The following is a 23,218-nucleotide window of genomic DNA, read 5'->3' as shown; positions in this document are numbered from 1 at the left end:
AAACTATCTTTGCAACACTATAATCCACTAATCCCCATGAATTATTATATATACCGTAATCAAACTCTACTTACCACCTAAGTGTACTCAGTTTATCTCTGTATAATCACATGACAACTGTCATCCTGGAATATCTTGCACAATGTTCACTTACAACTCAAATTTTTCACGGCTCAGTTCAATTTGATCCTTTCCCATGAAACCGTACAGTCTAGGGTAATCTCTTCCTCATTTGAATTCCTAAACCATTTATTGCCTATACAACTCACTTGCCACTTAATTATATAATGCCTCACACTGTTATCTGAATGAGTGTATCATCTCTCACATCAGAGTAAAAACAAATCTAAGAAGGGATATATCATATCTCTTCACATCCTCTGTATTTTCCTACAAAGTTGTGCACAGTAGGCACTTAACAAAAAACTACTGATTGCATGAAAAACACAATCACCTTGTTTTATGAGCTACTAGCTATGTGCTCATATAATTCCATTTTAGAGAAAGGAATTATAGAAGGAATAGTAGAAATAGAAAGTGACTATTCTGTAACCACCATAGTAATAATGATTCATGCAAGAATCATCAATGGATGCTAAACCATCACACAAAAGTTTCTTGGGGAACAGGATATTTATACAGTCTCAAAATATCTCTGAATAAATCACTTATGAATTACAAAGGGAAAAAAAGGTACCTTCACAGTGGAGAAATCTGGCGAACACCAAGTGATCAAAGTTAACATCACCAATAATGGGATAAACTGACATCATGTGCCTCCTGATGTGATGCACTGAGGACACAACATCACTTATGTATTATTCCTGCCAAAAATGCATAACCTGAAACTAGTCATGAGGAAACAATCAGACAAACCAAAAACTGAGGGACAATCTACAAAACAATTGACCTATGCTCTTCAAAAATGTCAATGTGCTGAAAGACAAAGAAAGGCTGAGGAACTGAGTGTGTGACCCTGGATTGGATCCTGGATCAGAAAACAAACTGCTATAAAGGACATCACTGCTACAGAGGACCACTGGTGAACTGGAATGTGGACTGTATTAGATAACAGTATTAATGTTAAACTGCCTCATTTTCTACGTTGTTCTTTGGTTAAGTAAGAGAATTTCCTTGCTCTTAGGAGAAACATTCCCAAGTATTAGAGGGTAAATAAATCTAAAACATTCTCTAATTGCTCAGCAATAATAATGTCAATAATAGTAATAATAGGTATCAATAGAAAGACTGGCAAAAATGTGGCAAAATCTTAACTGATGAATCCACAATACAAGAGATCACTGTACTACTGATGCAACTTCTCCATTTTTTTTCAAAATAAAATTTAAAAAACAAATACCCTAATACTACACAAAAACTCCAGGAAGTTTTATTTATCTGTGGTATTTTATATTTTCTCTGACAATCTAAAAGCAAGACATACTTGCAGTAGAAGAGTCTGCTCTATGAAAACATTTGTTCTAAAAAAACAAATACATCTTTTTGGAACCAAAGAACCATTTTATTATAATGTTTATAAACAGCCCATTACTAATTTATCTTTTTAAAAAAATTCATGTTTACCATAATAAAACAGTTAAAATGAATAAAGTCACTTTCAACTGGTGAAAAGTCTTAGGCAATATTTTTTTAAACAATGCAGTTTTATTAAACACTTAGAGGAAGTAGAGAAAGCTAACATGGGCTGACTGATTAAGCATTTTAATTACAGATAACTACTTTTTCCTTAACATATTAATAAATATTTCTAAATAACTGAAAGTTTGCTTCCTTAATTATTACAGAGAATATATTTATTATAGATCACAAACTTCATCTTCCCTTAATTATCAAAAATTCTGATTTAGCTAAACTTTTGAGTGAGGTTTTATAATAAATACAACCATTAATTGATTATTATTTCCACAGGCTTCCTGAAGCCTTGACAAGTAATACTTCTGGTCAAAGTAAAATACAGTATAAAGGATTTTCTGGATTGCACATAGTTAGCAACAGTCCTTTAAAGTTGGATACCTTATTTATGAGATGTTCGGTAACAACTTCTCTTAGTCCAGTGTAGAGTTTTTCTCCATGTTTATGCAAAACCATTGTATATGCATTTCTATAGAGCTCCTCAAAACTAAGACCACTGTTATTCTTACGCTGGATTTCTTGAATTGCATTTTTCAGAAGGTCCCAAATGCTGTTTACATATTTTTCATCCATGGTCATCTGTAATATCCGAGAGAGAGAGAGAGAAAGAGACAAAAAAAAACACCAATGGTTGAATATCTGTCTGTATTTGTCCATAAAGTAAATATTTCACATTATATGGCTATGATTATAAATCTGCATGACTTGGTAACAATGTTAACAATCTGTTTTAACAGAAATAAAGGGATATAGTTCAAAATAGTTTTTAGAACTGACAGAAACAATTTTTTTTTAAATCCTCTAAGACCTCCCTCCTTTCTGATCTGGAGCAGAACCATCCACTTTAAACAAAATCATAATCCCTGAGGTTAACATTAATACTTGCTTTAGCCAAAGTATAAGACATCTTTTCCCTAAGTTTATTTAACAGAATACAAGCTCAGAGAGATACTGAGACAGAAACTGTTCCTTGATTAAAAAAAATTGGGGACGTGAACACTGTTTTCCTCTCCTGAAGATTTACAGAGCTCCTTAGCAAATTAAAGATTGGGAGAAGACCTGCAATTAAAAACAAAACAAACAAACAAACAAAACCCCCACATTTTCTTTGTTTAACCTTGCATTCTCTCATTTCCTTCCTTTCCCAGTTTAGATTCCACGGTCCATCATCTGTAACTACCTTGTATACACCCATAAACCACTTGCCCCTCTGTTCCTCCCTCCAAAATACTTGCCATTCTAAAGCCCAACTGCCTACCTACTCCTCACCTGCACCCATGTAGCTGAAAGTAAATGAAGAACAACACGCATGCACCCATATTCGATCCCTCGCAGTTTAAATTCACAACCACTAACCACAAGTGAGCCCTGAGTCAACCCCACAATCCTACTTTTCTAGTCTACTGACTCTACTCTCCTTGAGGACTTTACACCAGCTCCTCTGTCCTCACTCTACAATAATGACTTCCTTCCTATTCCACTAAGAAAACAGAAACAACCTGAAGAGACAGACACTGCACAAACTCCGACCATGTCCATTAACCCAACTGATTTGCATACAAATATAATCTGCTAGTTCTTATGCTCAAAGTGCCAAGTTCTTACACTCAAATTACAGAGCAAGGACCAGAAACAAAGGCATCTAGAGACTTGTTAAAAATGCAGAATTTCAGGCCCCACTCCAGACCTCAGAACCATAATCTGCCATTTTAACAAGAACCCGAGGTGTATACAGAATGAAGTTTAACAAGCACTGCTCTTATTCCATCCCAACTCACCTACTCAAGGACCTCCCTCTAGCAATTTCCCTTCCTAGCATCATCAAATTTTTTCCTCTCTGCCAGGTAATTTCCACCTGCATTCAAAATCATCAGTTTCCCATCTTAAAAGCAAACAAATCCTCACAACCTCACATATTTCTCTTTCAGCACCACTGAATTTCCCTCTTTTCCATTTACAGCAAAATCACAGGGCGGAGGAGGAGGAGATGTCTACATTCACTGTCTCCAAGTCCCATTTCCCCCATCATATCTTGAATCTACACTAATAAAGCTTTCATCTCTACCATTTCACTGAAACTGCTCTCGAGGTCACCAGTGGCTTCCACACTGCTAAATCTCATGCTCAGAGTCTCAGTCCTCGTCCTACTTGACCTATCTGGCAGCAAGCAAAAGAGCTGATCATTCCCACTCTGAGAAACAGATCTCTCACTTGCCTTCCAAGTACTACAATCTCTTGTTTTTCTTCCTGTTCCACTAGCTCCTATTTGTCAATCGGCTTACGGGTTCTTACTCTTCACCACAACCTCCAACTCTAAGCCTCAGGTTCTGAACCTCCTGTCTAGCCACACTCAGTTTTTAGGTGAAGTTGATCTTGCCTATGACTTTAAGTTAACCTCAAAATTTAATGTATACTGTTTGGCTCTCTACCCTAAATACCAGAGTCATATATTCAGCTACCTAATCAATGTTTCTACTTGAATGCCTATTAGGCATCTCAAATTTATCAAGTCTACAACAAAAATCCTCATCTTTTCCTTAAATCTGCTTCCCCTAGTCTTCTCCAACTGAGCAAATGTTCACTCCATCCTTCCAGTTGCCAAGGCCAAAAAGCTTGTAATCCTCTTTACTCCTCGCCTCACTTCTAATCCAAGAGGAAATTCTGTTGTCTCTACCTTCAAAACGTACCCAGAATCTAACTCCTTCTCACCTCTTCCAGTGCTCCTAGACTAGTCCAAACCACCACCATCTCTCAAATTACTGCAACAGCCTCCTACCTGCTCTTTCTGCTCTTGACTCACTATCATAGAGCAGGCAGAGTGACTTCTTCCTGGTTTGTTTTTTTTTAAATACCATGTTATTTATGTAATTTAAAAACGCAAGCACACAAAACTCATTTTACAAGGTTGTGAGGACCTACATCAAAAATACTAGAGTGCTGGCCCATGACAGGGGATGGGGAGACGACAGGGTACAGGCATCAGCACTGAAGGGCAGAGGAAAAAAATGAAAGGGAAAAGAAGTAACAGAGGGACCTTGCATGGGCCAACGAGAGTGTGCTGTGCCCTAAGAACAATGAACAACTTACATCTTCTGAAAACATAAATCAAATCATGTCACTCATCTGCTCACAATCCTCAAGTGACTCCTCACTTCTCTTGGAGCTAAAGTCAAAGTCCTTACACTACCCTAGAAAGCCTTACTCGATCTGATCACATCTCTCTGGCTTCATCTGTTCCTCCTCCTTATTCACTCTGCTCCAATGGCACCAGCCTCCTTGCTATTCCTTGGATCAGTCAAGCAAGTTCACTTCAAGGTGTTAGGTCTGCTAACAGTATCTGTCTGAAATGTTCTTCCCCCGATACCTGCATGGCTCATTTACTTATCAAACTTCAAAACTGCTCAACTGTCACCTTAAAATGAAGCTTTAATGCCCACTCCATTTAAAATAGCAGCCTCTTCCTACTAGTGACCCCCAAATTCCAACCCCAGATTCCTTATTTCTTTTCCTGGCCTCCCTCCTCCCAGACAAATGTCAGCCCTGTGAAGGCGGGCCAGTAAAATAGTACCTAACAGATAACAGTCACTTATACTTGTTGACTTGTTGATTTTCGGCTAATCTCTGACTAGGGGGTCCTTTTTACGCCACAGAAAACCTATAAATTCTGCATTCTCGACCTGGGAAACATCACAACAATTACGCATCAGCTTCACACACACATCTGACCTGAACTGGATAGAAATTACTGAGCTAACAGAACCCTCTCCAAAGAGGGGAGGAAGAAGGTTTTGGACGTGATGGATACATTTATTGCATAGATTGTGGTGATGGTTTCAGAGGTGAATATTTACCTTCAAACTCATCAAGTTGCATACGTTACATATGTACAGCTTTTTGTGTCAATCATACCTCAATAAAGTGGTTAAAAAAAAAAAAACTCTCTCTAAGCCAAGTCCAGTGGGTGTGAAGGTGAAAGAGGAAGCAGCAGGTAGGCAAATAGTTCTTTCAGTCACCCGAGCAATAAAATCAACTCTCACTCAAGAGGATTGTCCAGCAGATGACTCAAACTGAGTCTTACTATTCTAATCTTTTCTGGAGAGTTTAAAAAGGAACTCTTTAACAGAACAACTTCTTTCCTGTTATTCAAATATTCAAATCCCAGGTCTATCAGAGATTTTTCTGAAATGGCCTTAAAAGAATTTACTATTACATCTAAACTGTTATTTTTATCAGATATCCTGATACATGGGATGCCTTCCATATAAATATAAATAATATGGGGCTACTTACAACTTTTCACAAATAAAAGATACAAGCCCATATGGTAATGATGGCCTCAAATACTCCATGCATGTGTAATGTGGTTTTAGTCTGCTGACAGCACATGCAGAGGTTATAATAAAGCTAAGACACCATCCCTTCACATTAAATAACAAACATGTAAAGCAGAACATTCAGAACAATTTCAAAGAAAGAACAAGGGGCCAGCCCAGCAGCGCAGCCGTTAAGTGCGCATGTTCCGCTTCAGAGGCCCGGGTTCGCCGGTTCGGATCCCGGGTGCAGACATGGCACCACTTGGCAAGCCACGCTGTGGTAGGCGTCCCATATATAAAGTAGAGGAAGATGGACACGGATGTTAGCTCAGGGCCAGTCTTCCTCAGCAAAAAGAGGAGAATTGGCACTAGTTAGCTCAGGGCTAATCTTCCTCAAAAAAAAAAAAAAGAAAAAGAAAGAACAAAGTTAGTATGGACTCTAGAGATAACTATACTGCTAATAATTTAGCAAAACTTCAAATGATCTTTTCAGGCTCTGTAACATAAGATCCTATGAAAGCTAGAAAACATACAAAAAGGTCTCTACCCAGCGCAAATTACTGAATTTTCTATTAGGAACTAAAGAATTTTAAAGATATACACCAAGAGGCTTCAAATATTGTACAAACACTCTCACATTATAAAAGGATCGCTTCTCACATACACAAATCGAGTTGTTTTATAATCTAAGATCGTACGTGGTATTTTCCTCAGTATCATGCTTTATAGACAGAGCAAAGACGAAGCCACAGGACAACAAGGTTTCTTCTAGTGACTTCTTGAATATAAAAATTTTCAAACAACGAGAAGAAAATAGACCCAGAGATTAAATGATTTACCCAAATCACAGAGCTGGGGTTAGAACTCACATATGTCCAAATCATTGGACTCACCTCACATTCCACCATGCTCATACAGTAAAGTGAAAGCACAGTGTGAGTCACTGGTTATCTTGGTAAACAGAGGATGGTAGAGAACATAGGTTTTGTGTTCAACAGAACTGGATTTGTGTCACAGCTTTGCTAAATTCACAAGCCATGGAGACGCCTTTATGTCCTTACTTGTAAAGTGGGTTTAATAACAGTATCCATCTCAAAGGCCCATCACGAAATTAAATGAGAATGTCAGTGGGCACAGTATAATCCCTCACATGTCAACTAACAAAAGCACCCAGTGATAGAATCTTGTGAATTCTCATCTATGGGCATCAAATGTCAGAAAGAAATACATCTTTTCAAGCTTAGCAAATAAATAGATAAGAGCTAAAACAAAAGCACTTAAGAGTACAACTATGCAAATGCTAGTCAGTAATAGTGTGGCCTTCTTTCAGAAATGGTATTCCCCTACTTCACCTCTCCTATCCTTCCAATGCCATTTAAATCGTTTTAATCCCCAGGGCTCTGCCCTTAGCTGTTCCCATTTCTACTGGGGCCCTATGCATTTTCACTCATTATCATGGTTACAACTACTACCCACACATCTAGGGTTCTAAAATCTGTTAAGACTCTAGACTGGCAAGGGATTCCAGAGCCTTCTAAAACTGTACATACAATCTTGGAAATACAATGTGTGTGCTCTTCTTTTCTGGATAATTAGTCTCTAGCTCTTAATCAGATTTCCCAAGAAGTCTAGCCCATATCTCAAAGATGAATTATTGGCTTATATGTAAATTGCTCCCAAATCTATATTGCCACCTACATGTTCCCCCAAAGCCTAAAACTACTGTATTCTACTACCTGCTAGACATCTCCAACCAAATGCTGCAGACACAGATCAAACTTATGTCCAAAATCCCTGGTAAACTCACTCTCCAAACCCACCCAAATCTTCCTCCTGTATTCTCTAATTCGGCAGCGGCAATACAAACCACCTAGTTATACAAGCTAGAAGCATGAGCCTTAACTTTTTTTCTTTCCTCTCCCTCATCCCCTTCCAATCCAATCATCGGGTGCTACTAACACGAGGCCCAAATATTTCTCAAATATGTTCCCATTCTTTCATCCTGAATACTATTATCCTAAAACTTTCATCTAGATCACTCCAACAGCCTTCCAACCATCACGAATTCTAATAACCTCCTGGAATCTATCTTCCTCAAAAATCACCATTAAAATAAACACATGAGCATCATGCCCCTGTTGAAAACCCAGCTCTCGTCATCAACGGGGATCAGGGTGCGGGGTGTTTTAACAGGGAACATAACGCTCTTCAAGATCTAGTCTGTGCCAACCTCTCTAACTTCACCTTCCATTCACTACTTCCTATCTTACATTTATTCCCTGACAACATTAAACCAATGGTTATTCCGGCCCACTGTCCCACCTCGCCCAGTCCCTACCCTCTCATGTCTTCTTTATGCTCTCCTCTCCTGCCTCTTCTGACTTTTCACATAGCCTCTGAACACAGCTCAAGTGTCACATCCTCCAGGAATCCTTCCCTAACCTTCTCAAGCAAAGCTAAGGACTCCTTCTAAGCTCTTTCACAATACTCAGCGTATATGTATCACTACATTCTCATACTACTTCGTAATTACATTTGTGCGTTGTTTTCTTCCACTAGACTATAAGATACTTAAGAGATTGTGCATTTTTCTTCAGTGCCACTTGGAAAGTCATAAACAAATGTTTGGTGAATGAGTATCATTTTACCTATTAAACTAATGCAATTTTGAAAACATGAAGATTTGAACCACTAAGCACAGTAATATGGAAGAAAATATTTTAATGTGCCTATCTACAGTAATGAATGTAATTTTTAAATAATCAAATGTCTTTTCCAAATAGAAATAAAGTACAATAATGCAAAAGCAACAGACTTTCAAATTCCATATATGGAGTAGTATTTTCAGATTTTCCCATTCACCTAACTAAATGCCTCAGAAGGCTGCTTAATCATGAATTTTATTGATAAATGTTAACTGAGATGAAAACAGTCGACAGAAAAGACCCTTCAGGAGAGGATCCATAAGCTAGAATCTTTCCCTAAATCAAACGAGTCCGAAAACAATTTGCCAACGGAAACGGGCTTCAAGTGCAGAGTCCTACATATATGTGCTTTGGTCTTGGCATCAAGTGAACAAATCAACAACAGTGGCAAAAGAATTATGTTATCAGTGAACTTCAATTTCTCACTCACCCATCCTTGATATAGAACACAACATTAACTGTCAATAAAAGTTAAAAGGACTAAATAATCTCATCAGCATGTTAACCATAAAAACATCAGTCTATACTTCATTCAGAGTCACAAAATTTAAAGACCTTAACTTTACGCACATTTTTTTAAAGAGCAGTAATATTCTTTTAAAGTAATATTCTAAGTTATTCAAGCAGGATTTTAATCTCGTTGATGAAACTGATTTTCTGAGGATGCAGTAACTGCAAATACACTTAGGGAAGGCATTTGGGACAATACTTCAGCAAAACAACAGTGATAAAATAAAATGCATATTTACATATATACATAAACATTCAATGTTTGCTAATTATTAGATGCATAAGTATCCTTCCCCAAGAAGCTCAAGTTACAAAGTGATCAGCAAGAACGGAAATTCATTTAGCAGGAAAAGAAACAAAAGCTCTTTTTTAAAAGGAAAGATACAATTAAGTATTCTTAAATGCTTATGGTTAGTGAGACTTTTAAAAACCAAATCAAGACTTTAATTTGTAAAAGTGACCTTCACCCCCCATCTTTCCCCAACTCAGACTACAATTCCCTAATTATCAACAGCAAAAATAACGCTATTTTCTTTCACAAACATCTCTGGTTTTTCGTCTCCATTACCTCAAATGATATAAAAACAACCTTCAAAATCCATGACTTTGAAAGGACATCAGCCTATTATATACTTACACATCTTGAAAGTTCTGTGATTACTAAGAGTTGGAGAGAACTACAGCATGAGCCAATTAAAACTAAAATGAAGAGAACTGGATTCTTCACATCCACTTATATACAAAGGACAAGAAGCCTTTAGTCCCCTGTGAATAATTTTCTACAAGAAATTTAGAACAGGGTGGGTGGGGGAAAAGGGTGAGAACTTGAAATTCCAGGCAATTCAGAATGACGCAGCTAGAAAAAAATAAACAAGGAAAAATGCTTCATCTTAATTTTGAGCTTCAGTCTCAAAAAAGTTGCTTTGGTACAAATATCTGAGGAATGGCACACAACTAACCCATAAATTACGTAAGGAAGCCCCCTCCCAGACTGTAAGCACTTCAGAGTATATAAAGTCTCTCTTCTTTTATTTTATCCTTTATAATACACGGCATGATGCCTAGATGACATTCAAAAATATGATTTGAATGCAGTCCAGTTATACTTAATAAATCTTATTTGATGAATGACGACTATGCAATGACCTATGGCATCTGCAATAATCCCATTTATCCATCAGTTAATCTTTAAGCAACCTCATTCATCAAAAATATACCCAAAGATCCAAGCTTTGAGGAAAACAGACCAGTGGGACACACTCAGACTTTGGACAGGTATCTAACTTCACTTTCCTCATCCGCTTGTAGCAGGAGAAATGGGAGGAGAAGGTGTACTGTGTGGCAATTAAGAAAGTTTGTGATAGCATCTGGCACACAGCACTTGCTCAATAAATCTGTTCCTTTCTTTACTACGCAGAAGAGATATATAGCCTTCCTCTATGACTTACACTTGAATGTAAAGACTACTACTGTTTGGTTAACTAGTTTCTCTTTGGTATAGTGGAGACTAGATGAGGGTGAAATTGTGCTGCCAAAAGCAGTAACTGATGTCAAGGAAGGAGAGAAAAAGATTATCAATTAGAAAAGCACAATACCCTGGGACAATTCTGTGAAATCACAAACTAGGTCTGATCCACATTCAATTGCTCTCCAATATCATTAAATTATAGAACAATAACATTTATAATAAGAAAGGCAAATCATCAAAAAAGGGTTCAATTATAATCTGCATTTCTGTCCTCAATAGGAGCAGGCTGTTCAAAAATCAACTTGAAAATTTGGAATAATTTTTTTCAAAGACACAGGGTCCAACTTCAGATTAGCCTACAAAAGTCCATGAAATTCACAATGACTTCAGAGTATTAACAATATTATTTCAGTTATATCTCTGTGAATGACTTTAGCAATATATGAAAATGATCTATGTGTAACATTTCATAGTGTGACGATCACAAGCAAGATGCAATCACAAATACTCTTACTGAGGCAGGAACAGTGTCATTGTCCTACTATTGGTGCTGTTTTCACTGGTGAAAAAAGAGATGTTTTGGGGCACCCTGAAACACATTTTATCCAGAGAATACAACATTCATCTTGACTGGAACTTTTCAAACGTTGTAATTAGAGACCTTCCCTACTAAGAAAATTACTTATTACATCTATATGATCAACACTTTAAACGTTTGCTGTATTTCCCAATATACTATTAAATCTCAAACTACTATTAAAGGGTCCTGTGTATAAAATTGCTCTTTAAACATTCATCTGGAAAACAGAAATAATAGGAAAGCAGGAATCATATATTTTGGATAGAATCACAAAATACTAGTAGTACTCTTACAGAGAGAAAAATACTTCATATCTAAGTACAATTTGAGTTCCGTATTTTTATCCTACACTCTAAAATTAATTTAAATCAAAAGTGACAATACTTTCTTCTCTTTAGCTTAAGTCACTAAGGTTTTTCTTTGAAATGAGTAAACCCAGGTTTTCTAAAATTAGAATACGTAAAAGCTCTATAAACTCTAAGACAATAACAAATTAGTTTACACTGGAATCAGCTACACAAAATCCAAAGGAAGGGGGAAAAAACATGTACAACAGCATAAATTGCTACAGTGAGCTTTGTCTTTGAATGAGCCTGACTATCACCGAAAGTGGTATGAAGCAAAAGGCCCATCACATAAAATTACAAAAACCTGATATCAAATATGCTCAAACTTTGTCTAAAACTACCAATTCACACAAAAGTAAGTATGCAAAAAGACAGCTAACCCTCCCACTGCTTCACATTAGGATTTAAGCATCATGACCGAAATCCACCTTTCTTATTTTAAGGAAAATTCTAAGGCTGAAAACATAAGTGGATGTTTGCAACATCACACAAAATGTTTTAGGCCACAGGAGAATATACTAGCACTCAGTTCCTACAGTTAGGAATAAATATGCTGCCTTTACTGAAAAGAGTTAGAATGAGCCTAAGATAACTCCAAATTAAAAATCTCTTCATTTTACAAATGAGGAAACTTAGGCCAAGTGGTTTATCCAAGATCACACAGCTAGTTAGAGCTATGAAGGAATCTAAAGAGTCCTAAACTACTGTCCTTCCATTATACCATGTCAACTCAAATCACCTCAATATTATGTATTCAATATTAACAAATAATTTTATAACTGAACAGGCTAATGTTAACACTAAATTACTATGGCTATATGCTTATTTCGGTTTGGTCTAGAGAAAAGAGCTTCTAACCGGAAATCACGGTTCTTCCATAAACTCCAGTCATGACCGTATCCCTTGGGTAAATCACCCTCCCCAGTTCTCCATTTCCTCATCTATTAAGTAAGATTAGAACAGATTTTCTCTAAAGTCTCTTTTAGCTTTTAAAAATTAAAATATGAATACAAATAGGAGCAAATAAATTACTTGTTTATTCAGCTAGTGATAGCGTTCATCAAAAAATATATACTTCTTTCACGTCTCATTTGCATATACCATGAAGAAAAGTGAATTATTTTAAAGTATCTGCTGTTTGTGTTTCAAAATTCATTTTACTGGTTAACCTACCTCTTAGTATATTCTCAAAGACAAAAAATTAAAGATAGTAAAAGTATCTAAACATGCTAACTTGAAGGAATCACTTTTTTCTTTCTTTTTTTAAAGATTTTCTTTTTTTTTTCGAGGAACACTAGCCCTAACATCTGCCGCCAATCCTCCTCTTTTTTGCTGAGGAAGACTGGCCCTGAGCTAACATCCGCGCCCATCTTCCTCTACTTCATATGTGGGACGCCTACTACAGCATGGCTTGCCAAGCGGTGCCATGTCCACACCACGGGTGAGAACGTGAGAACTGAACCGCTGTGCCACCAGGCCGGCCCCTATATACTCAAATTTTACTGACCAATATATACTTCCATCGATTCAAAGTTTTTATAACTTTTAATCTCTTGCAAGAGGTGCATTTATCTTGAATCTACTGAGGCTTAAGCTTGCAAAAGCTTCTTCCAAGGCCTAGAACCCAATTCTGAATTCTTTTCATAAAGAAAGAACTGCGTTGTATGAGCTTCAGGGCCCCTGGATCTGCTCCTGGCTAATAATGTAAATGGCAAGCTTAGAATTAATTTTCCAATATATTCCTATAAAGAAAGGAAATACTTCAGAATCTAGCAAATTCTTAGGTAGTGTGGTATAATGGAAAGAACATGAACTTTTGAGTCAGACATACCTGAAATCTGAATCCCAGCTCTGCCGTTTCCTAGGTATAAATGTAATATACATTTTACTAGATCTCTCTGAGCCCTGGATAAGATTTAAAACAGGACTAACAACATCCAAACTTAAGATTGTTGTGAGGATTTGTGATAGTTATAGTTCAAAGCACCTAAAACGAGCTTAACACAAGGTAGACATACAACAACTGTACTTACTAACCTCATAAAGCAAATTTTCACACTATTAATGAATTGGGAATTAAAAAGGAGAAAGAATTTTCATGATTACTTTCAAGAGGATAGGGCAGATAGAAGAGGCTAAGGGTTGCTCAGTTAACAGCTGCTTTAGATAAGAAGGACTTGCATCAGTATGGTGAAGCTCTTAGCAATGATGGCTTGCTTTTCTAGAACAGTATCTCCAAGGAATCTTGTATTTTCTTAAAGTAGGTAAAGATGTCCCTTTGAAGTCTTTATTCATTTGCTTAGCAGTAGCCTTTCTCATTTGAAAAGCAAATTTGGGTCCATTCTGTTCTCAATGATTACAACTACTAAACTGAATGAAAGTCACATTAAGACGTTTTATTTAATTATATTTTCAACCTTAAAACTGACTTTTAAAAAAATGAAGAAATGCTTTCTAATAGAAGATAATGGAAAAGGAAGAAAGCTGAAGGATCTTACTCAAAATAACATTAGTTGTCACAGTGAAGCAGTAGTTAAATTTCTTGAAGAGAGATAAGGGAATTCTCAATAAAGAGTAGGGATAGCGATTAAAGTTTAGAATGGCTCATGCAGGGAAGGGGAGAGGTAGCTTACCAGGGACATAAAAAAAAATGCCCAGAGGCACAGAGAACCCATCTAAGTTAGAGACCACTGTCTTGCAATTTTCTCCAGAAGCGCACAGTAGCCTAAAAACCTTGAGCAGTGAAGACACATGGGTGGAATGACCCAAGATGCTTTTTGCTGATATTTCTGGCCTTGCCCTGGGGAGGCAGTAGAAAAGAAAGGGTAACTAATAAGTCACCACAGCTTAAGAGAAGGAAGGGGTCTTCTTGAGATCCAAGAGCACATTAACGGAAGAAGGAAACAAGCAACAAGTAGGATAGAATAATCAAATAACAACAGCAGCTTGTATTTATTTATAACGCTTACTATGTGCCAGGCACTACCCTAAGAGCTTTACGTGAATTAACACTATCCTTATAACAACCTTATGCAGTAGGTACTACTGTTTTCTCCTTTTTACAAAAGAGGAAACAGGCAGAGGTTACGTGATCTGCTCAAGTCCTCCATCTAACAAATGGAGGGGAGCTAGGTTAGAATGCAGTATCGGAGTTTCTGATTTCTAAAGTAGCGGGAGGACAAGCTCCGAGACAGGGTGGAGATCACTACAACACAGAAGAGGCCGTTTGTTGGATCACTATATCTAAGGCCTGACTCCTGGTAGCAACAGACAATAAATATACTTTAAATTTAATAAATGAATGACTATGCCCACATGCATTGGATAAAGTTAAGATCTCAACGAGAGAGAACCTCTGTGAAGGAGGTATTAAAGTCTTCAATGACTGAGGGAGCATTTCTAAGAAGTTAGGAGATGGTCAGAGGGTAGTCTCAAAAGAATAGTTCACAGAAGCCTGAGCCACAAAAGAGGATGATGGATGTGGCAATAAATGGCATCTGGGCCAAATTATTCAAGGATTATAAGGAAAACAGATACCTCAATTCAAGAAGATAAGCCTGTATCCTCAGGGCAAAGCCAGGTTTCAGATGCAAAGGCAGCAAAGAATTCTGAGAACAGGCTGAGGATAGGGAGAGTCAATCTGCAATGAAGTAGGGGATCAGAGTGTACAGTTGACTGACCAGGCTGGGAGGAAGGAGTCACGGTGGGGGAGTAAAATGTGGAGTTAAGCTCGTAAATAGAAAAGACTGGACCAGAGTCACGTCTTCGATGCTCAATCCAAGGTTACTGCCAATGCATCATACTACCTTTATTTTCAAGACATTACTGTTTCCGGAGACTAGGCTGACTACCCTTCTAAGGACAGCGCCACAAGATCATTAACGACCCACTACATCTTAAGACTTCACCTATTGCTGCAAAGAGTTCAAACATTTCAAAGTACAGTAGTCCTCCCCTTACCCATGCTTTCGCTTCCGTGGTTTCAGTTACCCACGGTCAACTGCAGTCTGAAAATATTAAATGGAAAATTCCAGAAATAAACAATTCGTAAGTTTTAAACTGTGCACCATTCTGAGTAGCGTGATGAAATTTTGCGCTATCCTGCTCCTTCCCGCTCTGGATGTGAATCATCCCTTTGCCCACCTGTATCCACACTGTATCTGCTACCCACCCGTTAGTCACTTAGTAGCCACCTGGGTTATCAGACTGACTGTCGGGTATCACAGTGCTTATAATAAGTAACCCTTCTTTTATTTAATAACAGCCCCAAAGTGCAAGAGGAGTGATGCTGGAAATTCAGATATGCCAAAGAGAACTAAGTTATTGTTGTTAATCTCTTACTGTTCCTAATTTATAAATTAAACTTTATCATAAGTATGTATGTATAGGAAAAAACAGTATATATACGGTTTGGAAACTAACCAAGGTTTCAGACATCGAGTGGGGGTCTTGGAATGTATCCCCCATAAAGGGGGGACTACTGTCCTACTTCAATCAACTTACCTAATTAATCAATCACGTACTATGGTTGGGCCTAAAGGACTAGTTTCTCATTTAATCAACCATTCATTAACCACCCACATACCGTGTCTAACACTATGCTAAGTGCTTTGTGGTTCAAAAGTGTGTCTGGAATAAGCTTTGGGAAGGGACCATAACCTAGTTCACGAGTGAAACAAAAAAAGGAGGATGCGAAGAGAAAAGGAGGGGAAAAAAGTAAGGACAGTGCAAGAAAAACAATATATTTTTAGATAAACATCTAATGTACCTATTAGAATGCACACACCAAACGAGTGTTTACTCCTTCAGTAAAATTAACTGGAGAGGTTACATACTTACTCCAATGATTACGTGAGAATCATCATTGGGACTTCTCTTTTGAATCTAACCCCAAGAGCCAGCAGCATTCTTGTGAAGTGCCCCAGTGGTTCCAAACCTGTATCCTTTGAGATGGATTTCTCAGTGTGGTTCACAAATTGACCCTGCAGTCCTTTCAAAATATAAGTTCTCAAAACTATACCAAAAAATGGCAGCATTACTAAAATAAGTGTATAGTATTACAAAATAATCACTTGCAAAAATGACACTCAATTTTTATCTTTAAACTGTGGCATACTCATGGCTAAATGTCGGTATAATAAAACAGCTAACTGTAGGCTAGGTACTGTTCTAATGCTCTATTTTCTTTCTCTCACAACAATCCCTAAGGTAGGTCCTCTTAGTAATCCCATTGTAAGTCAGAAGAGGGTAAGCAACTTGTTAAAGGTAACGCTGCTAGAAAGAGGTGGAGCTGACATTCAAACTCTGGCAGTCCAGAGCCCACACCCTTAACTGTTATGCCCGCAGTCTCTCTGTACTTTTCAGTCATACTCCTAATACATACGTTGAATACTCTAATGTAAAACTAGATGAAAATTCCCTACAGATTATCCATCGTTTCTTTCTTACACGTAGGTAAAGAAATGCAACTTAAAGTACTACTTTTTCACCTGTGAAATTAAAGATATAATATGCTGGCTAAGACACTGCGACACAGTAGAACTTAAACTAATACAACCTTAAAATGTATAATTAACTCTTAGGAGCGTTTACATTAGAGGCAGATGGCCTGGGTTAGAATCCTAGCTCTGCCACTTACAAGCATAGTGACCGTAACCTCTCAAGGCCTCATTTGTAAAATAGGTAATATGGTATTCTATAGATTCGTGTAAATTAAATGTTTACACATGTGAAGCACAGAGCAGAGTTCATGGCACATAAGCATTCAATAAGTTTTAGCTATTATTATTACTAGCTCTCTGGAGGTCAATTTATATATATCAATTATGTTTAGCCCAGTAATTCCATAATCATAGATGGGCTCAAATGTTTATGTGCCTAAATAGTCACAGTTGCATTATTTATAATAGAGAAAATATGGATTCACTGGAATCAATCAAAATACCTAGCAGTAGGAAATGGTTAAGCAAACTGAGATACTGTCGAGTATCACACAGTCATTGAAAATCATGCTTTCAATATATTTAACATGGAAATAGATATAAAGTAAGATGATATACTTTTTAAAAGGCAGTATATAAAATGGTATAGTACCTCAATTTTACTGTGTTCTCATGTGGGTATGAGAAAGATTAAACGAAACACATCAAAATGCTAATTTTCCAAGTGGCAGGTGATTTTTATTTCCTTATTTATAAATTTAGGTATTTATTAAGTTTTCTATCATGAATATGCATCACTTTTATAATTAGAAAAGCTACTAAAATGAACTCATTGCTTTGACAGACTGTGACTGAACAGTTTTCACAGCACACTGATACACATTAATTCTAATGCATATTTTATCTCAGTGATTTTTTTTCCTTACAAGTAACACCTTTCCCTTTTTTGCTGACTTTACAATGGACAAATAAGAACTATTTTCAAAGCTGCATTATTTAAAACTACAAATTGTCCAGTAACCTTTATAAAAATCTAACAAAACCGCTAAAGAACATCCAGATAATCTTGAATGAAAATAATAACAAAAAATTCTCTCTAAGGTCTCTCAATTTATAATACAAAGAGCAGGCATACTACTTTTTCTAGTCTTAATTATATAATCTTCCTGAACTAGAAAAATGCTTTTATTAATCAGCTACATTTAAATGAATGATGTACAAATGTAGCTTTCTCTATTTTGTCTGAATGAATCAACCTTGTGACTAAGGTATTATTTAAAAGGCCAAATTCTCACATGATATTCTATATTACTAAAATAGTTTCAAATTCAACATTGGTACTAATAATTTTCCAGGTTCCTCTGAACTGCTACCTAGGAAGATAATGCAAAATAAATACCTTATAGATAACCACTTATGCTTTTACTTTTCAACTTCTAAAGCCAGAGAGGTAGTAACAGTTACAACATGGCTGGCTGTCATAAAACTATTAAACAGAAAGAATCAGTTTAAGTGTAAGGAACACTTTAATGAATGTTACACCTCACTCAGCAATCTTCTTACAGAGATGTAAGAAAATACAAGATAATAAAAAACAAAGTTATAGTAAATTCCCTGCCCTACGTGATTTGCAAGATTATTCAGCTTTCCAGTATGTATAATCCACGTATTTCTAGGCAAGAATTACTTTCCCTAAGGAAGAGCAACCTCTTACAAAGATCAAAGCTGTTCCCCCAATCCTGACAAATATTACTGTAGCTAGGATCAACAAAAACATTAACTGTGCCTATTTGTTGTTAAACTCTTGTGCTCTTAAGGACATCACAAATGATCTTAAACATCTCTTTCTAACGTCAGTCACTTTGCGGGTTGCATCTAACAATAACCTCCACATTATTTACTAGCCATGCCATACAGGCGGAGCTCTGTGAAGCGCATCTAGAATTACGGAGTGGACATCACAACCAGAGGTTCTTCATCACGATTTAGCATGCTTCTATAAACTAATAACTGAAGCCATTTCCAGATCACACTCTCATGACAATCACTTTCATAATATGTCTCCTAAACTCAGAAAGCTAAGCTAAGAAAAGCAAATCAGAGGACAGGCCAACATTTCCATTCAAACATATCCCCACCAATGCAATCAAGCTTTTCAAGCCCACGTGGACAAAACCCCGGATGGTACAGATGGTGAGGAATGGCTTTTCAAAGACAAGGACAAAAGGTTCACCTGAGAGCAACTAATCCTACATAGTGGAACAAAAGCTCAGGAGTGAGACACATAGCAACAGCAAGTCAAGAAGAGCAGAAACTTCTTGGAGCAGCATTCTTTGGTGCAAATCCACAGTCTCCAGGAGTTTCACAACCAGAGCCTCCTTCCTTAAAAAAGTTTTGCAGCCCTTGCTGTCCACACTGGGTAGCAAAAAAAAAAGATGTGAAATGACATATATATTGTGCACTGCAGGAAAGCTTACAAACTAGGATAAACTTTTCCTCCATCAACAATTTATAAACACAGGAAGTTCCTTACAGTTTCCCATCTTAAAAGGAACCAATTTCTCTTGAAATCTTATGAAAAAGTCTCCTTAAAATGCAAACTGTGCATAAGACTGTGGGATGGCGTAACTTTTACTCTTGTGAACAATGATGAAGGCACACTTAAAATATGCAGTCAAAACACTAGAAAGAACCTGGTTTTATTGATGAGACTATATCTGCAGCAGGCTTACACATCTATAAAATATCCTGTAAGTTCACGTACCACTCTATTTTGCAATGAAAACAAAACAATCCCAAAATATATTTTTACACATCCATTTTATAAAACAGAATCTGAAATGAGCGCTCGAGACCTTTGGTTAAACTACAACTTCCTTTAAATTATGGCTAACTATATAGCCAAATGGTAAAGTAAAATACAATAGCTATATGTACATAGGTATACACAAACAATATTTTTTCTTTATAGAATACTATACATTTACTACTTCTGACTAACAATCCATGCAGACTACAGTCATGTAAAAGATTGCTAACCTGGAAGAAAGAAAAATTTCTTCAAGATCTCTAAGTACTCAAACATTTACTAAAGGATAAGTCAGTGAAATACCATACCACTGAGGCACATATCTATCCTTAAGGAAGGCTCAAGGAACTACGACTTAAAAATTTACATATTAAAAGATATAATAGTTCTTTTGAGTGAGAACTACTTATAAATGATGTCAATACTTATGAAATAATGAAAATTTCTTACGCTTTGAAAAATCAGCAGATATTAACTACTAAATGTCAAACACTAGTTTAATATTTGTAACTTCATTCAAGGATTTTAGAAAAACTTAGCCAACAAGTTATCAACAGAAAGGGTCCAAATTAGCTCATAACCATAACACTACTTTAAAATAATCAGTTGCAGTGCTACATGCTAACCTATCAAAGTATACTTTTCAGCTAAAGAAATTCTCTCCCACCCCTTCCTCCCAACAATACAAGATGCAGAAAGCAGGGTTCTTGGTCTTTCAAGCTATACAGACAACTCCCAAGGTCCTCGAACACTACCTGGCACACAGTACTCAGTATTTGTTGAATGATGGAAGGAATGGGAGAACAGGTAGGAACAGGCAAACCTAAAGAGATCAGAGAGTTGATCACATAGATACAGGTACAACTGGTTAATGAGAATACTAAAATAAGTGAGTTGATGTCAAATGTGAGCGAGTCCACATTTTAGTAATAAATCTGAATTAGAACTCAGACTTCAAGAATAGCAAACCTTCCCCAGAAAATCTGCTGCAGAAAACTATTCCAATTCTGCTAAAAATGGTCAGAACTGATTCAGCAGGAAAACTACATTACTCGAAAAGTCATAAACCGAGCTCTGGTTCCACTATAAGGGAAAACAGGCTAGTGAACTTCACTGGTGCTCTTTTGCCACCATTTCTAACTTTCTTTGTAGTTTCTCACATTTACTTAAGAAAAAATTCTAAATCCCTTTCATCAGTATCAAAATACTTAACTCCTGAGTATATCCTAGCTTTATTTACATGAAGCCAAAAGTCTCTACACATCGACATTAGTATTTATGTTACAACAACTTCAAAATTCTGCACCAGATGTATTCTTTTCTTTTGAATTTTAAAAATTCAGAGAGGTCCTCAAGTTCTCTGGGTCATTTCTTACACAACTAGGATAACTACATTAATAAGCCTTTCCTCACTGCAAACTACACTTTAGAAAAGGCATGCTTTAAAAAGTGAGTACAAACTCCCTCTTTGGCCCCCTCACACACTATGTTTATGATTCTAAGAAAGGAAACCCAAGACCTTTCTCTGGTTTTACTGTTTTAAAATTTTCTGTTCAATTGCTAGTTTGTCTGTCTTGACGTAGACCTGTTACTGTAGCGACACGAGCAAGTATGTCCAGTTTCTCTGTTACAACAGCACACTTTAATTGCTTGCCATTGGCTATTTGAATCAGATATGACATCCGAAGTTATACCCTATGCACTAAACACCGCAAGCATATGACTCAACGTAATGCTAAAAAAGAAAAAGTTTCCAAACAGAATACGTTTGCTGTCACTAAAACCTATACAGTAAAGCAACTCAGGATGGGGACTACTCATTCCTCGGGCTTCCAGGGCTAAGAAAGAAAGAACCGATTGTCCAATTTGCTCTCTCTTGCTTCCCCTATGAGTGGTGAGGCGATTCCTGCCCAGCAGAGTTGGGCAAGCGCTTTGGAAGCTAGTGGATGAAAGATGCCATAAATACACCGATGTTACTGATACATTACTATCGAGCATTACGTGGAACCCCTGTCACTGCGTCGGGGGTAGGCTGGTGGCAGAAACCTCTCCGAGAAAGGGAAGAGAGAAAGAGAGGACAGTCCCCTCCATCATTCTCAAGGTTTGGTTGGCCGTCTCTTGGGCTGGGTTATTTTTCAAACCGCAGCGAAACCACACGTGAAAAGTTACACACACGCCCCATACAAGGACTTGGACAGTCCCCGCCGCTGCAGGGCCGGGAGTCCGGGGCAGCCGGCAGGGAGCGGAGCGCTGGGGATCGGGCCTACAGCCCGGGGCGCGGGGAGGTGTTGGGACCGGCGAGGGGCCCGGCCGCAGCCGCCGCCCGCGGGCCGGCGGGAGGCGAGCTCCGGGCGGGGGCGCGGGGAACGGCCCGGGAGGCGGCCGCGCCGGGGCCCCGCGGCGCCCCGTTGCCGGGAAGGCTCGCGCCCCGCGGCCGGCGGCGTGGGGGAGGGGAGGCCGGGCCTGCGGCCTGTTGGGGGAGTTCAGCCCCGGCCTAGCGTGCGGCTCTCGGCCGGGCCCCCGGCCCCGGGGTCCCCGGCGCCGACGAGAGACTCACCGGAAAGGCCCGGATCCGCATCTTGGTGTCCTTCCGGCTGCCCGTGCCTTTGCTCAGATTCGACATGGTGCTCGTCCCCTCCCCGGCGGCTGCTTCGGGTCGCACTCCGAGGCGCCGGTGTCACATTTAAGGCGGGCGGGCGGGCGAGGGGCGACGCTGGGGGCGGCGGCGGCGCGGCCCCCGGGCTGGGCTGGGAGCTGGCCGGCCCCTGGGCGGCCGCGGCGGGGGCGGCGGCGGCTCGGGCTCCGGCGGCTCGGGCTCGGCTGGGGGCTGCGCTGGCGCGGCGGCTCCGCGGGGTCCCCCTCGCGCCCGGCTCGGCTCCCTTTATCGCGCTCCTCCGCGATGGCGGCGGCGGCGGCGACGGACAAACATCTCACTGCGCAGGCCGAACGTCCTCCTCCTCCTTCTCCTCCTCCGCCTCAGCGAGACGAGATCCGGCCCAGAGGGTGGAGGGGGGAGGAGGGAGGGAGGAGAGCCGTAGAGTGGAGAGATTGGGGGAAGGGGGGGGTGGGAGGACGGGAGGGGAGACGGGCGGCCGCGGCGGGGACGCTCAGATCTCGCGAGAAGACGCCGAGCGCGCGGCCCCGGGCGGGGCGGGGCGAAGCCGGGGAGCGGGAGGGGACCACGGGAGGGGAGGAAGGGAACGGGGAGTTGGGGAAGTGGGCGGGGCCAGCGGGGCGGGGAGGTGGGAAAGGGGCGTGGCTGAGGGCGGGAGGAGTAAACTGCCTTTTTGAAAGGGGAGCTCTGGAGACCGGCTCTGGGCGGAGGTGGCAGCTGATTGGTGGAGAGCGGAGCGGGGGCGGGGGGGGGGGGGGGCGTCCTGGTCACGTGGACG

At 39.1% G+C, this 23,218-nt stretch overlaps 1 protein-coding gene across 2 annotated transcripts in view; it reads right to left on the bottom strand.

Moving 5' to 3' along the window:
• CUL3 (cullin 3) overlaps positions 1-22,931 on the bottom strand; it is a 91,198-nt gene extending 68,267 nt beyond the window's left edge. The window contains exons 1-3 of one of the 2 annotated variants that reach the window (XM_070489647.1): positions 22,672-22,931; positions 22,384-22,568; positions 2,035-2,232 (exon numbers count right to left, since the gene is read on the bottom strand). In XM_070489647.1, coding sequence (XP_070345748.1) covers positions 2,035-2,232; positions 22,384-22,449 — 264 coding nt within the window. In that variant the 5' untranslated portion in view covers positions 22,450-22,568; positions 22,672-22,931. Of the gene's footprint in view, positions 1-2,034; positions 2,233-22,383; positions 22,590-22,671 lie in introns of those variants that run through there. The other variant, XM_044751292.2, reaches the window with a different exon arrangement.
• Positions 22,932-23,218: the final 287 nt, after the last annotated feature.

This window comes from Equus asinus, chromosome 19, assembly GCF_041296235.1.
Source record: "Equus asinus isolate D_3611 breed Donkey chromosome 19, EquAss-T2T_v2, whole genome shotgun sequence".
Lineage (NCBI taxonomy): Eukaryota > Metazoa > Chordata > Mammalia > Perissodactyla > Equidae > Equus > Equus asinus.
Note: the sequence above shows the minus strand (reverse complement) of the source record. Positions and strands in the feature narration are given on the sequence as shown.